This window comes from Callorhinus ursinus, unplaced genomic scaffold (assembly GCF_003265705.2).
Source record: "Callorhinus ursinus isolate GAN/ISIS: 27379988/994484 unplaced genomic scaffold, GSC_fseal_2.0 scaffold10, whole genome shotgun sequence".
NCBI lineage: Eukaryota > Metazoa > Chordata > Mammalia > Carnivora > Otariidae > Callorhinus > Callorhinus ursinus.
The window spans coordinates 81,801,218-81,818,150 of NW_027397072.1; the positions used below are offsets into that span (position 1 = coordinate 81,801,218).

Genomic DNA, 16,933 nt, shown 5'->3' on the forward strand with positions numbered 1-16,933 from the left:
CTTTCTTTCTTTCTTTCTTTCTTTCTTTCTTTCTTTCTTTCTTTCTTCTTTCTTTCTTTATTTTTATTATGTTTATAAGTTTGTTATTTGTTTTTTTGTTTTTTTTGAGACTCCATGTATAAGTGACATCATATGGTATTTGTCTCTCTGTCTGACATTTCACTTAGCATAATGCCCTCAAGTTCCATCCATGTTGTTGCAAATGGCAGGATTTCCTCCTTTTTTACGGCTGAATAATATTTGTGTGTGTGTGTGTGTGTGTGTGTGTGCAACTTCTTTATTCATTCATCTGTTGATGAACACTTAGGTGTTCACCAAATAAGGTTTCCATATCTTGACTATTGTGAATAATGCTGGTGTGAACAGAGGGGTGCAGAATATCTCTTTGACATAGTGTTTTCATTTCCTTTAGGTATATTCCCAGAAATGAAATTTCTGTATCATATGGTAGTTCTATTTTTAATTTATTTGAGGAGCCTCCATACTGTTTTCCATAATGGATATACCAATTTATAATCCCAACAGTGCCTAAGGGTTCCCTTTTCCCCACCCCCTTGCCAACACTTCTTATCTCTTGTTTTTTGTTGATAAGTCATCCTACCAGGTGTGAGGTGATATTTCAGTATGGTTTTAATTTGCAGTCCCCTAATGATTAGTGTTGTTGAGCACCTTTTCATGTACCTGTGTTTCAATTATATATGTTCTTTGGAAAATGCTTATTCAGATTCATTGCCCATTTTTAAGTGGCTTATTTGGGGGATTGTGTTTGTTTGTTTGTTCTTGTTTATTTGTTGATTTTGCTTTTGAGTTGTATGTATTCTTTATGTATTTTGGATGTTAATCAGATATATTTTATTAGATACATGGTTTGAAAATACTTTTTCCCATTCTGTAGATCATCTTTACATTTCTTTTGCTGTGCAGAAGCTTTTTAGTTTGATGTAGTTCTACTTGTTTGTTTTTTTAAAGATTTTATTTATTTATTTGAGAGAGAAAGAGATATCATGGGCGGGGGTGGAGGGGTGGAGGGACAAGCAGACTCTCTGCTGAGCAGGGAGCCCGATGTGGGGCTCGATCCCAGGACCCTGCGATCATGACCTGAACCAAAGGCAGACGCTTAACCGACTGAGCCACCCAGGCACCCAACACTTTTTTATTTGGTTGCTTGTGCGTTAGATGTCATGTCCAAAAACTCATTGCCAAGGGAGAGTTTCATCTTCTAATGCATCTCTCTGTTGCTTTGTTCCTTGTGGTTTTCAGATTGCTTCACCAAGAAACTGCTTTGGGAATATTCTTCAACGAATGAGCAGTTTGTCTTATTTTGTGGCTTAACAGAGTCGTGCCACAGAAGTCAACTCTCACCAGCCCAAGGCTCTGAAAACTTGCCCTACAGTGGTCATAAGGACTTACCTGATGTCCAGTGGTACTTACAACCTCAAAATGGAGATCCATTACGGGAAATAACTAACAACTCTGCTCACATCATCCAGAAGAGCACCCTACACTTTTTGACGACAGGAATACGTAACGCTGGGTCATATATCTGTAGACCCAGGATTAGGTATGTCCCAAATGCATTCTTATATGAAAACATTCCCAAATCCTATATCACCTGGATATAACATCTGTGTTCACAAGACCTTGTTAACTCTCCTAGGAGCCCTCGGGATGAGGCCTGTTGTGTCAAGACCATCTTAGAAGTTAAGCCTAAGACAAATCTATCCTGTATACCAAATAACTCTGTATCACATGAGCAATACCTTCTTCTTGGTAGCACTGACTATATTCATTGCCCTAGCTTCAACTGCCAAAGTGATGCACAGAGTCCAAATGTGACCTGGTACCAGGTAAGAATGACTTCTCCAAAACTGATGTGATAACATCCCTATAGGTGCTTTATAGAAATGTGGGTTTGAGAATCTGAGGCCTAGAGCTTCGCAAGTACTGACCTTGTGCCTATAAAGAAGACCTGACCTGCTAAAGTGGTCTTTCTCCCAGGGAGCCACAGAGTGTGATATTGCAAGTAGGAGAACCATCTTTTTGATCAGTGCTAGCAAAATTTCTGAAAGTTAAGTGCATTATTTATGAAGTAAGACATAAACTTACGAACATCCGTTAACGCAGAAGACCAGCTGAGTTCATTTCTATTGTCTTTGGAAAGCAATGGGCACTATTAGGGGGAAGGGAGACACCAACATATGAGGCCTAGAGGGTTTCTGAGCAAAATAAGAGACTGGAATGCTTTCCAAAGAGAGCACATCTGGGAGGACATTTATGGCAAACATAGGTGGCCCAGGCGACAGGTATCTTGCACAGATGAGAGGGGGGCGGGGGGCGGGAAGTCAGTAAAGAGGAAAGGGGGTGGGGGCAAGGAAGAGGCAAACTTCCTAATGATTTTGAGTTATGAACCACATATGAGTAAGCTTCATAACAAAAACACTTCACATTGCTATGGCGTCTTACAGTTTTCCAAAGTGCTAACAGATACATAAATGCCATAAGCATCTCCTTCAACATAGCCCCATGGTAGTTGACCTCTGGGCAGTGGAAACAAAATAGAACTTAAATTGCCTCCTACACTTGTAATACTTGTTGGAAGTCCAATACTTTGCCGTAAAAAGCCACATAAAACGTTCAATTCGACTTCAAACCATGTTTGTTAATATAAAAATATCATTTTAAATTGCCACTGATCAGTCACACAAGTGGCCCATATTTATCTGGTGGCTCTACCCACTCCAAGACTCAGCAATCAGAGAGCCGTGGTGGTACAAGCACTGTGGTGTGAGAAGCCATTTCCTCACTTGATTCCCCTGACACTTGGTGACAAAGGGTAGACAGGCATTATCGTTTCTGCTATAGAAATAAGTATACAGAGAGAACAAGTGATGAGATGTGCTATAGGTCTCACATTTGTATTTTAAAGTGACACTGAAAAAATGCTGGCCTCAATAAAATCCTAACTTAAGAAACACATTAATTTCATAACCTCTAAAATGAGGTTAGCCAGAAAAGCCCATGATTCTGTTCATTATTTTCAGTTCCCTCTTTTTTATTACAGATTTTACTTATTTATTTGACAGAGAGAGAGAGAGAGAGAGAGAGAGAGAGAGAAGGTACAAACGGGGGCAAGGGCAGAGGGAGTGGGAGAGTCAGACTCCCCGCTAAGCAGGGAGCCCCAAACAGGACTCGATCCCAGGACCCTGGGATCATGACCAGAGCCCAAGGCAAACGCTTAACTGACTGAGCCACCCCGGCTTCCTTATTTTCAGTTCTCTTAAGAACAAAAGTTCCCTTGGTTCAAAAGTATTTGTGGTCTGGGATGACAGATATCCTGCTATGTCAATGTAGGCTGTTCTTAGGCCAGTAAGGCAGGCTTGCCCCCAGCCATTTCAGATCAAAATGCATTTAAATTTTCAATGATTATATCCCTGAAATGAAGGCTATTTTCAGGCTCAGGTAAACAGAAGCCACACAATAGTTGTCAGCTTTCTTCATATATATTACTCTTGTAAACTAAACCCTGACAGTGTATGACATTCACAGAAGGAGGCTCTGGGGTCTTGACTGCAAAGGTCAGGCTGTTTTTAGTGGTGAATAAGCACGGGTCCTAAAGGCAGGCAAACAATGGCTCTTGTTAAAATTGCACTTTTGGGGCGCATGGGTGGCTCAGTTGTTAAGCGTCTGCCTTCGGCTCAGGTCATGATCCCAGGGTCCTGGGATAGAGCCCCGCATCGGGCTCCCTGCTCCGTGGGAAGCCTGCTTCTCCCTCTCCCACTCCCCCTGCTTGTGTTCCCTCTCTTGCTGTGTCTCTCTCTGTCAAATAAATAAACTATTAAAAAATAAATAAAATAAATAAAATTGTACTTTCTAGGGGCGCCTGGGTGGCTCAGTCAGTTAAGCATCTGCCTTCAGCTCAGGTCATGATCCCAGGGTCCTGGGATGGAGCCCTGAATCTGGCTCCCTGCTCAGCGAGGGGGAGTCTGCCTCTCCCTTTCCCTCTTCCCTCCCCCATCTCACGCTCTTTCTCGCTCACTCTCTCTCAAATAAATAAATATTAAAAAACGAAATAAAATTGTACTTTCTGACACAGATTTGGATAGGTTATCGTTCAAGTTATGTTTCCCAATTGCATGCATGTGTGCAGTAACCTGAAAAGTCACAGCCTTCACGGAAGGAGTGTATCACTGGAAGTTGTGACATTAGGCCGCAAATAATACACAGTGCTCCTTTCCTTCCTCCAGTACTCAGGTGGTGGGTGGGTCACACCTAAGCCATCTCAGAATAGACAGCAGAGGCTAACACTGGCTGAGCAGATGAAAGCATGGTGTTATTGAATTCAGATGAAACTCCTGACCAGGGACGCATCTGCCAGATGTATAGAATGTCCCACTGAAATAAATCCAGGGGCTCAAGGCCCTGGGGGCTTTTGGAAGATTTTTAATAGACACGTCAAAAAATTTAGGCTTGGAGATTCTTTTTTATTTATTATTTTTAAAATTTTATTGTTATGTTAATCACCATACATTACATCATTAGTTTTTGATGTAGTGTTCCATGATTCATTGTTATTCGTTGTATAACATCCAGTGCTCCATGCAGAGGCTTGGAGATTCTTAATTGAAATATTAAATGGCCAAGAAGTCAGAATTAAAGTGAATTATCTGTTCCTTACTCAAAGAACATTTCCCCATATCTTGCTAATTTCTTAAAAATATAATAAAGAAATAGCGTACACAGACTTCCTCTTAAATAAATGAGAATTACATTTAATGAGAGGGTATTTTACATTCTCTTGCTAAGCAAATCTTTGATATGGGCAAAATTAGAACAGGGCAGCAGGAGAGGTCCTTCCACAATGGCATTGAGACACAGGTATCAGTGACACTGCTATGACTTCTTGTCAGTTAGATTTGTGCCCCAAGCAACCTTTCCACTGGTGGCTTATGACAATCTCACGCATATGCCACACTCACTGACCACGACGCTGACGTGGCTGGTGCATCTCCTCTGAGCCCTGCGTTCCATGGAATGTACGCACTCAAACCTGCTGCTTCTCCCTCTCATTTCTTTTTGGCCTACTTTTCTCACAGTCACTAGTACTGCCTAGCATTCTGTAAGCCTAGTGATCCAGAGACCTGGTGAGTTGGTGAGACTGGCTCGACCAAAGATCAATGTGGTTCCAAGTACAGAAGAAGTAAAGATCATTTCAATTTGATTTCTGAAAAGTATTCTCAAGGTCGGTACATTGGCCCATTTGGTTGTTCTCACTGAGCAATTTCAGAGTGCTCACAATCCTGCACAACTTCCTAACGTCTGTACAATGCTATAACCCACATGTTGCCTAACCAATAGTGAAAACAGACAAACTATTTTCTTCCTTGTTCTGAGCAGTATATCAGTGCGGTCTATGATTGCATTAGCTTTGGGGCGGCTCCATTATGTGGTTGTTCATTCTTAGTTGGCAAGTAAGGGTCTTTTTTTGTTTGTTTTTGTTTGTTTGTTTTCACAAGAACAGTGATCAAGCCAATTCAGTTTTTGCTAATGGAGTAGAATTTGTAACCCACGTTCATGATTTTACATTTATTCTAATTAAATTCTGATTTGTTGGTTTTAGCTCATCATTCTACATATCAAGAGGTTGGAATTGATTTTGAAATCCACCATATTAAGCCATGACTCCCAGACTTGTGTGACTTGAGGATGAGATGCAGGCATGATAGGTCTTAGCAAAAATACTGAACAGCTTGGCATTCAACTGCCAGTCAACTCAGCTATTGACTCTAGCATGATCCCATGATCCCTTAATCCACAACGTGGGGAGTATTACTGCTCAATTAACTTGAAAAGGGCACCCAAATGGTGACCCATTCAGCCCAGGCATATCTATTTTACTTAACAAAGACCCCATCAACATGTTTTCCCAATGACTCACTACAGTGAAGACAGAACATCTACTGTATTCCTGTATTCTCTGAGCCTCTTGTCTATTCATTTTATCATACATTTTCTTTTTTAAGGGCTCATGAGTCATCTGTCCAATAATCCATTCAAGACTTTGGCTAGAGATGAACATCTAGCTCATCGGTCTATATTTTTCATAATGTACCCTTTTCCACTTAAAAGATAAATACGAGTGCAAAATTTATGTGTAAGTAGAATGTGGTCGGTTGATGATTAGGGCAAGAGACAGAAGCTGCAGAAAAAGGCAGAGGGGCGACAGAAAACAGAAGGACAAGGGTCACATTCTGTGAATGGTGAGTGGCTCAACATAGTGGGAGCAGAGAGTTCCTGAGCGGCTTTAGGGTTAGGGCTGAAAACAAAGTCTGTAAGTTGGTTATGTGTTATGGTTATTGGGGGTCCCTATTGGTGTGATTGAACTTTACAAGTGTGAATCCTGATCCAGGGAACTAGCTGTGGGAACAGAAAGGAGTTGATGGAGGCTAGTGATATCTTCAAGGAATAAAATACAAGATGAAATACTTTGGGGGACATAAAAGAGATGACTCCTGTTTTGGGTCTTTCTGGCTCAAATATGTTCACAACATTTAGCAAGTTGAGAAAGTAAGAGTGAATTCAATGAGGGATGAAAAGAGCTCACATACACAGATCTGGACATAATGTGTCATTAAAACAGACATGGAAATGTCAAGTCCATCAGGGAGGGCAGGGCTCGAGATGTCCATGCTGGGAGTCCTCCCAGACTAGGTAACAAAAGCCCTGGTAGGAGCTCCACTGTGTCTTGGCCGGTACTATTAGAACTTGATGACAATAGCGGGTAGTATTTCAATAACTGCTCCTCCTAGAATACATTTTCTTTGTTCTTCTTGCTGCACACATTCCTTTAAAAGTCCCGTTTTAGTGTCTTCCTCTTTTCTGCATGTCTCTGTTCTGTCTAGGACTTACTGATACTATTCGTACAGGTTCACATTGAGATGTTCCTCTTTCCATATTTTGTTTAAGACTGTTTCACAGCTGAGCGAAACAGCCCCATTAGCACCTCTTTTTCCTACTGAAATCATTTGCGGTCATCTTACCAGAATGGGTTTCCCATCATTCTTGACACAAGTGGCCTCTCCCTTATCTCTTTTCTTTGATGTTTCCTTTTAGTTCCATCTCATTAAGTCTTAAGAATACATATGAAGTCATACCTTTTTTACTTTTATTTAAGATTTTATTTATTTGAGAGAGAGAGAGAGAGCACACGAGCAGGGGCAGGGGGAGGGGCTGAGGGAGAGGGAGAAGCAGACTCCCTGCTGAGCAGGGGGCCTGACTTGAGACTCGATCCCAGAACCCTGAGGTCATGACCTGAGCCGAAGGCAGATGCTTGACCAACTGAGCCACCCAGGCGCCCCCACACTTACGTTTTTATGAAAAAAATCAAATCCTCTTTGTTTTGACCCATCTCCACTGTGGCTCAACTGAGGTCTCAGTCACGACTCTCCGTCCTCTCCCCGTTACTTTCTTGGGTGATTCACGACACACTTCTGCTTCAGTTTCTGCCCTTTGTATGTCATTATTGCATTCTCTAGAGTTTTATCTCTGAATTTTACCCCATCCTCTGACTCTTCTTTTGAAGGGTCCTTGACCCTTGAGATCAGCTGGTTGATATTTAACATTGTCTGCCCCACTTGTTTGCTTTCTTCTACTTCCTGCCTGTGGCTGCCCTTCTCTGACCTGCTCTGACCCTCCCCTTAGGCTCCTTGCCAACCTACTGGAAGTCCCTTCTTGGGCCACAGGAACCACACCAGAGACTTGGAGTAGGGGAATCCTTGCTCCTGTGAGTTAGCATGGGAAGTAGAAGGGAAATTCCTCAATGAGAACATGAAGCTCAAGAGTCAGAAAAATTCATGTTGACCCTCGGTCCTCTCAGTTGCTAGCTCTGTGATACAGGGCAACACATGAGCTCCAAAACCTCAGTTTTCTTGTAGAGTCTGTGCAATCCAATTCAGAGAATCCTTTGAGTGAATCATATGGGATAATACATGAGAAAGAATTTTGTAATCTGTATAGGTAAGAAATACTTATTATTTTGTTGTTTTTGTTGCCTATCTCTTTGTTTTTGACTGCTGTGGTGAGAGATACACTGAGGGCTATTTGTTGGAGATTGGAAGGCCATGTGCCACATGGAAATTGGGGGCTACAGAATTACTGGTACAGTGAAACTCAACCATTCAACAGATATTTATCGAGCCCTTACTATGTCCCAGCCCCTAGTGATACAAAGGTGATTACATGACTCTTAGGCTTTAGAACCTTTCAAGTATGCATACTTTATTCACCCATCATTTACAAAGAGCCTACTCTTGCTGGCTTGCTTGCCATATACTAGAGACACAAAGACCAAGTCCATCTACGCACATCAGCCTCTTCACCGTGGCCTTATTTCCTATATCCATGCTCCATTTCAGATGTTTCCAGGATGGCACTTACCTTCAATGGAGTGATTCCTACATATTACTCAAGGCTCTGATTAGCCTGGAAGGAGCATCCCTGCTTCCTGTGAACCAAGCCAAGGCTGCCCAAATGCATCAGACTCTGGCTTACTGCTCGGGGCCTGCCTTCTTAGACTGAGCACTCTCTCAGTCTCAGAAGGCATTCATGACTCCATATCCTCTGATGGGAGGGATCTATGTTTATTCCTGCCTTTGTGTCTAGGAGCAGCTATGTGTCTTGGCACAATGGCTGCCTCAACAACGACATAGAAAGAGGTAACTGTATACATAAATTACGATCAGAGGGCTCTGGGTAATCGTGGACGTCTGGGAGCATGCAGGGACCGGTTCTGCTGGGAGAGTGCCTGGTCACTCCCTCTGTGAGAGTTACCTCTTGACTTGGAGTTAAAGACTGAGCTGCAGCCTACCCGGTGGTGGGGAAAGTGGTGGGAGAGATGTACGGACACATGAATAGAGAAAGAACATGGTTATTTAGGGAATGGCAAGTGGGTGGAGAAGCAGTAGCAGGAAATGAGAGCAGGAAGGAATGGTAAGTTCAGCCATGGGAGAACTTTAGACCTTAGCATCCATGATAAATATGCTAAATAAGGGAGAGAAGTGCTCATTATTGCATTTTAGTTTCCACTTGAGTTTGGGTCCACCATGAGTTCATTGTTTCTCACTCATTAGTCGTTCTTTGTCCTATCTATGTACACCTGTTTAGTTATTTACTTAATATTTTTTAAAGATTTTATTTATTTCTTTATTTGACAGAGAGAGAACACAAGCAGGGGGAGTGGGAGAGGGAGAAGCAGGCTTCCCGCCGAGCAGGGAGCCCGATGCGGGGCTCGATCCCAGGACCCTGGGATCATGACCTGATCCGAAGGCTGACACTTAATGACTGAGCCACCCAGGTGCCCCTTACTTAATACTTTTAATTTAAATTTCACCTTTTTTGAATTGAATTTATTTAGATAAAAAACTTTATATTAACCCCATTACACACAAAAAAACCTATGCCAATGTCCATAAATATAAATATACATGGTTTTAAAAAAATTCATTGAGATATCAGCTCCTTAAAGCACTATGAGTTTTCTAGAATAGTCTCAGAGGCCTGAGTCATGCTTTGGGAAATACTAGGCTAAACAACTCTTTGTGGATCAGTCAGATTTGGTGCCTCTATGCCCTCACGAACAAATGAGAATCTTACAAATACAATTTCTGGACAGAAGCTCTTCATAGCTTGGGTGATGCTCTCATTTGTGAAGTTTTTCTGTTGTTATGACTAGTAGTAGTAACGATTCTCTGGTTAAAGAAGGTTATTTATTTTTCTTGTCCCTTGGATTAGAATGGAAAGCTACTCCTTAAAGAAAAGAGCAATTCAATCCTAGTGGATGAAGTTTACGAAGAACAGGACGGCATGTATGTATGTGATTACACTGAGTCGGATAACACAAGTGAGTGGACAGTCAGAGCTGTTGTTCAAGTGACAACCATTGGTAAGTGAGATTTTCATTTCTAGATCTGGTATTTGAAGCCCCGTTACCCAATTAAAGTTACCTTCCTTTGGCTTAGTCATGCATGGCTTCCTTTTTGGAAAAAAAAAAAAGATAATCATACACTGGTAGTCATGTGAAGCCCTAAAAGCATGAAAACATTAATTTCCCATTAACCTAGATTCCATCTCTGGGGAAGGCCTAGTTCCGGATCACATTCAAATTGTCGCAAGTTGGGTTTTCCCTGCATTGATCAATCCCTGGTTTGTTTTTGTAGTAAGTTAAAAGATGATATGAAATATTTCACACACAGCAGTAAGTGACACCATGAAGCTATCACCAGCTTTAATACATGTTAATGTCTTTCCACATGCTTAAAATCTTGCTTTTTCTTTAAATAAACAAAACATTGAAGGGACAGCTTGAGGCCTATGCTCTTATCTCTTCCTGCTCCTTCCCTTGCCAGCAGTAGTCCAATCTTATAGCTTATCTTCTTCCATTTATGTCTTTATGCTTTTCTATAAACATATATAGACATTAATAAAATAGAACATTGTTTTATGTTATAAAATGTGTTTTGTGTTAAAAACCCATGGTATTATTCTAAGGTATCGTTTTGCCAATTTACACACCCTTCAGCAAGGAACAGATTCCCATTATTCCCAAATAATGTTTGGTGTTATCAGGCTTTTTGACTGGTGTCAAGTGAGATCTCTCTCCCTCTCTCTCTTTTTTTAAGTCCCAGTTTACATTTCCATGAGTACAAATGAAGTTTAATATCTTGTTATATGTTTATTGGTCTGTTGGGTTTATTCTTCTATGATCTATTTTTGGCCCAGTCTTTCCATTGGGTCATTCTTACTAGATTTACAAGTGCCCACATGAATAAATTGTACACTGCAATTAATTTAAGCATGGCTTTTGTCAAAACACAACAGGGTCGGTCGTTCATGCTTTGTATTAAAGAGCTACAGAATGGTTGACTTAGCACTTAATAAATACATTGATTATTTTTACCTCCTCTCCTTTTAGTGTAAGATACAAGTTACATTAAACACCCTGAGGCCAAGTTAACCACTTCTGCCTCCTTCCTGGATCTCAGCAATTTACATTTATATTAGATTGTTCCTTGGAGGAGAAGTTAGAATGCAAGTATCCCATTTGTACCCCTTGCCCCCTCCACTGTATGTCAGGTATGATAACTCAGCCCTTCAAATTTTCAGGGGCAGAATCTGCTTTTCTCTTTCTCCCAAGGGATGCCTTATAAAATCTGTTACCTCTCTTTTAACCAAGCATTCCTGTCTTCCTCACTCACTCATTCATTCTTTCACATATTCATTTTTACACAGATACTTGTTGCATATCTAATACATATCGGGCACTGGGATTAGTGCTAAGGCTGTAAGAATGAGCTCCTTGAAACTTTTTGTGGCCACCCAGAACTTCCCACTTTGTGGGGTACACAGGCCATCATAATACATTTCGATGAGTGGCAAGAAAGGGGACATATGGGAGGCCCACCAAACCCAAACCCAAACCTGGACACACCATGTCCAAGTGAGAACTGAGGGGTGAGCCCAAACCAGAGCAATGAAGGTGGTCAAGATGCCATTCCAGGCAGAAGGAGCAGCACAGTCAATGTCTGGGAGATGAGAGAGGGCATGCACAGTCCAGGAAGAAAAAGAAGGTCCATTGAGAGTGAATGTCTGGAAGCAGGACTGACATCACACTGTTTTAGTGCCTTCGAACTTTATTTAAGGAACAGTGGGGAGCTATTGAGGGTTCTAAGCAGGAGAGTGTCATGAATCGTATTTGAGATAGATCATTCCATCTGCTGTGTAGAAAATGGATTTGGGGGGAGCAAGAATGGAGAGAGCAATTGCTGATGGTAGCCTGAGCTAGGAGCTGCGGTGGGGATGGACACAAGTGGACAGACTCAGGAAATATGGAGGGAGTACATCTGAAAGGATCTGGGAATTGGCGGTGAGGAAGAGGGAAAAGGAGGGATCCAGGACAAGAGAGTTGGGTTATAGGTGGACTTTCTGTTAGATACTGATGGAAGATAGCATTGCATGGCATAGATAAGAGCTGACATAGGGCACAAAAGGGGGAACACAGCAGGTTTGATGCATATTCTTAAAAGATGCCCCTGGTTTTTAAATTTTTGAGGAACAGTGTGGAGGCTCCTCAAAGATTTAAAAATAGACCTACCCTATGACCCAGCAATTGCACTCCTGGGTATTTACCCCAAAGACACAGATGTAGTGAAAAGAAGGGCCATATGCACCCCAGTGTTCACAGCAGCAATGTCCGTAATAGCCAAACTGTGGAAGGAGCCAAGATGCCCTTCAACAGATGACTGGATAAAGAAGATGTGGTCCATATATACAATGGAATATTACTCAGCCATCAGAAAGGATGAATATCCAACTTTTACAGCAACACGGATGGGACTGGAGGAGATGACGCTAAGTGAAATAAGTCAAGCAGAGAAAGTCAGTTATCATATGGTTTCACTTATTTGTGGAACATAAGGAACAGCATGGAGGACATTAGGAGAAGGAAGGGAAAAATGAAGGGGGGGAATCGGAGGGAGAGATGAACCATGAGAGACTATGGACTCTGAGAAACAAACAGGGTTTTAGAGGGGAGGGGGGAGGGGGGAGGGGGGATGGGTTAGCCTGGTGATGGGTATTAAGGAGGGCACGTACTGTATGGAGCACTGGGTGTTATACGAAAACAATGAATCGTGGATCACCACATCAAAAACTAATGGTGTATTGTATGGTGACTAACATAACATAAAATTAAAAAAAAAAAGAAAAGATGCCCCTGGTTGCTCACTGCGTAGACTTAGCAAAGGTGATGAGAAACAGCTTTATTTGTGTATCAACAGAACGTGATGATGGATTTAATGTGTGAAGAGGGAAATGAAGGATGTTTTTGTTTTCTGGCAAAAAAATGTTTTTGTTAACCTGGTCAACGGTGACACCATTTCATGAAACAAGAAAAGGTTGAAAAAGAAGAGGTCTAAAGAAGAAATGAAGGGCTGGGTTTGAAAGGACTTTTAATGATCCAAATCACAATGATAAGGAGGAATTTGGATAAACCAGTCTGGAGATGTTAGGACTGGAGATGAAATGGGGGGTGGTCAACATGGTATCTAAAGCAAAGGGATGGCATGAGGTCACCTAGGGAGTGAGTATAGAGAGAAGAGGGCCTGGAACTGAGGTCTGGAGCACTGCAACACTTGGAGAGGTTGGGAGGAAAAGGAGGATCCCCTGAGGGGGTAGAGCAGGGGTGTGAGAACAGAGGGATACTGTCCTAGGGCAAGTGACTAAAGTATCTCCGGGCAGAGGGAGTGATGCTTGAGAACTCATCATTGGGTTTGGGAAGATGGCAGACATCATTTACATAAGCGTTTGAGAACTCATCCTTGGGTTTGGGAAGACGGCAGACAATATTTACATAAGCGAGTGGGTACTGCTGGAAGGGTGGGGAGGAGAGCTGTAAAGGAAGTGAAATTGATGACGTGGGAGAGAGATCATCTCAAGGTTCAAGAGCTTTCGTAGGGAAGAAGCCTAGAGAGTGAACAGCACCACAACAGAGAACAAGGAAGAAAACCGATATTCATAAGAAGCACAGGGAAAGCGGGGCCCCCAAACACATCGGGAAGTGAGCAGAAAGGCAGAAGGTGAACAAGAGAGTAGGGGAGCAGGGAAACAAAAGACGAGAGGGTTCCAAGAGATGGTGCCTGACAAGTGTCCAAGGCTGCAGGGAAATAAAGCTGAAGAAAAACTCAGTTATGCCCAGTGGATTTAGGTGCCAGGAAGTCACTGGGGTCTTTAGACAAAGCAGTGTCTGTGGAGTGATGGGGGCAGGACTCGAACTACAAGGGAAGTGAGAGAATGGAGATGAGCATATAGAGCTGCTTCAAGAATGTGGCTGCGAAGGAAGAATGAGTGCAGCAAGGAAGTGAGGTACAGGGATTTTTCTCTCTTTTAAGATGGAGAGACTGAGCATGGATAAGTGCCAATGGGAAGAAGCGGGGTGGGGGGAACGGAGAGGAGAGAGAGAGAGAGAGAAAGAGAGAGAGAGAGGGGGAATATACAGGGAAGAGATGGAATCTTTGAGGGAAGGAGGTCCCTGAGAAGTAGGAGGACAATGTCCAGAGCAGAGGCAATGAATTTCCCTTTATCAGGAGATGGGACATAGGCAGGAGGAAGTTTGACCACAGAGCCCTATTTGACAGTTCGGGGCAGGAAGTTGAGGGATAAACGAGTAATGGAGGGCCGGACTCACCTTTATTTTGAAATAAACCACGAACTCAGGGATGGACTGGGTGGCCTCCAGTCTGGCTGATGTGGGCATTTTCTCAGGTGTGTTCTTCTTCTGGATTACTCAGCCAGATGGGGCTAAAAGCAATCTTGTAGGAGAAGACAGGAATGGGGGTTCAGGTCTGCGGTGGTTGAGCAGGGCTGGTGCAGAAGAAAATGCACCCAGGTGGATAGGGTTTATCAGGGACTAATGTTTTGCTAGCACCTACGACCTGATGTCATGGTCATTTTTGGAGGCTTGTTTTTCACATGGAAACCTAAGTTCCTAGCTTTATAGAATATGAATCAAAATTGAAGAGAAAGCTCCAAAGCATTGAGATCAAAGTGTCCCTTTGTACACACATCTTCAGCAAGCAGGCTTTCAGATTTCCCAGTGCACATAATAATTTTTATTTTCATCTTTTAGTGAAAGATACTAATCACAAACCAGATATTCTGGATCCCATCGAGGACACACTGGAAGTAGAACTTGGTAAGGTGGGTTGTGTTATCACCCTTGAATGACATTGTGCTTCTGGGAGTAAGTCTAAGTGCGATATAAGGGAAAGAACCTCATGATTTTTTTAAGTATTTTATTTATTTGTCAGAGAGAGAGAGAGAGCACAAGCAGGGGAAGCGGCAGACAGAAGGAGAAGCAGGCTCCCCGCTGAGCAGGGAGCCCGATGCGGGACTCGATCCCACGACCCTGGGATCATGACCTGAGCCGAAGGCAGACGCTTAACGACTGAGTCGCCCAGGCATCCCAAGGCTTGGGATTTTAAGTCAAACAGAATTGAATGTGAATCTTGGCTCAGCCACTGGCTACTTTTGTGATCTTAAGATAACTTATTCTTTCTTAGCTTCAGTTACTTATTCTTTCTAAGCTTCAGGTTTTAAATCTGTAAACAGACAGAAGAAAACTGACCTCATCTGGATGCACAGAGAAATGTAGGATAATGTTTGTTAGGTGGCTGGTGCAGTGGACATGATCAATAGATTTTAGATTGTTCCTTACTCATCCCAGAAATAGCTGATTGTGTATATTAGGTCCATTGGGGAAGTCTGTAAATTTAACCAATTTACCAACATGAATGGCATGAATCTTTGCAAACATGGTGTTTGGTGTGGTCTTAAGATAATTAGAGAGGAACTACATCCCCTGCTCAAGCAACTCATATTCCCTAGTAGTGTCTTTTGGGTAGAGCTACAGAGTGACTTTCCTCTTGGTCTCCTTGTATTTTATCAACTTCAATAACAGCTACATTTTCCCACACAGTAAAATAAGGACTGCTTTATTTAAAACCAAGTGCTGGTTGTTCCAATAAAATAAGTGCTCCTTTAAATGCTAAAATATTTAGAATTACAGAAATGTCAAAATAGATACTACGATAAAAGACCGCTAGATGGCGGTATCAGTGTGTCCTGATTCTGGAAATAGAATTTGCAAAACCAGCAGCATCACAAGAATACAAGGAGGAAAGGAAAAAAAAATTAATAATTCAAAAATAGCCAAGCTACATTTGGTTTCAGTGAATTTTAAAGAATTACAGGGCAGAGGGACATTATTAAGGTGCAAAGACGATTTTTTTAAAGGTGAAAATTTGGGTTTGAGGCAGAGTATATCTGGATACCCCTACTGGAAAAAATGGGTAGAAAAGGGATAGTGTGATAATTTGCATCCCCACAGTAGTGCATTCCTCAAGAAACTGCTGAATATCTAAATAATTTCTTCTTTAAACTACATTAGAGTAACCTCACAATTTTAACTTAATATGCAAATATTGGTCAGCAGTAAAATGTTCTTTATTGACACACCTTGTACTCAACAGCAGCGTTGGAAGAGCAGGCTGGTCACTGAGGGGACTCCTCATTTTCCTGGTGTCTAACCTTAAACCACATCAGAATGCTTAGTGCTATATGACCACATCGCCGCCGGTCTGAGATATAAGTATTGCCCACTTGGAGACAAACAGACCTGGTCTTATTTGTTTCCAGATGAGAGACAGCTAGATTGTTCGGTTATTTTCTGGCACACCTGTTTTTTACCTACAAACGTGATGGCGGTCATGAACGGTGTTGGGGGGGGGCGTCTTCCTCCTGCACAGGACAAAGTGTTCTCACGGACTTCCTATCTTCTGTGTCGCCTTCATTTTCAGGAAAGCCTTTAACTCTAAACTGCACAGCACGATTTGGCTACCAAAAGAACTTTATGCCTGTAATAAAATGGTACATTAAAGATTCTGACCAGGAGTGGGAATTCCCAACATCTGAAGAGATCAGGTAAGAAGGAAATTAGCAGACGATATTCTCTGCCGCCCACACTAAATGCTTTCACCTTTGGAAACCTTAAAAATGTACACCCAGAGGCGAGCCAACAGGCCCAGTTCACAGTGTGGCCACTAGCGCCAACTAGTGGTGACTAGAAGAGCATGGAAATGCAAAGGGCAGGTTCATTTTAAACAGCCCTTTCTGACAGGCCCTACAATATTTAAGTTGTTGTGAAGCTCAGTTTGTATCAACAGTTTGATGGGGCTGCTTTAAACATCAAGCTGACAAGCAGACAGGCATACCGACCCAGGCTGCCTGAATAGAAGTAGCACGTCCAACTAATGGGAAAGAATGCGCCCCTCCCAACCCCATTTTTCCCAGTGCCATCCACTTAGAGTAGTGGTGAGTTCAGGGA

The 16,933-nt window shown here is 42.3% G+C and overlaps 2 protein-coding genes across 5 annotated transcripts in view; one reads left to right on the forward strand and one right to left on the reverse strand.

Moving 5' to 3' along the window:
* LOC112821706 (large ribosomal subunit protein eL19-like) overlaps nt 1-16,933 on the reverse strand; it is a 475,653-nt gene that overhangs the window by 150,409 nt on the left and 308,311 nt on the right. The gene's annotated exons all lie outside the window — the stretch shown is intronic.
* The window catches only part of IL18RAP (interleukin 18 receptor accessory protein), a 28,340-nt gene that overhangs the window by 1,184 nt on the left and 10,223 nt on the right, over nt 1-16,933 (forward strand). For all 4 annotated transcript variants that reach the window (XR_003207516.2, XM_025869072.2, XM_073897913.1 and 1 more), the window contains exons 2-6: nt 1,261-1,561; nt 1,658-1,847; nt 9,787-9,937; nt 14,678-14,743; nt 16,407-16,530. Coding sequence is in view for 3 of the 4 variants with exons in the window: in XM_025869072.2 (XP_025724857.2) it covers nt 1,261-1,561; nt 1,658-1,847; nt 9,787-9,937; nt 14,678-14,743; nt 16,407-16,530 (832 nt within the window). In the remaining variant the exon portion in view is untranslated. The remainder of the gene's footprint in view (nt 1-1,260; nt 1,562-1,657; nt 1,848-9,786; nt 9,938-14,677; nt 14,744-16,406; nt 16,531-16,933) is intronic.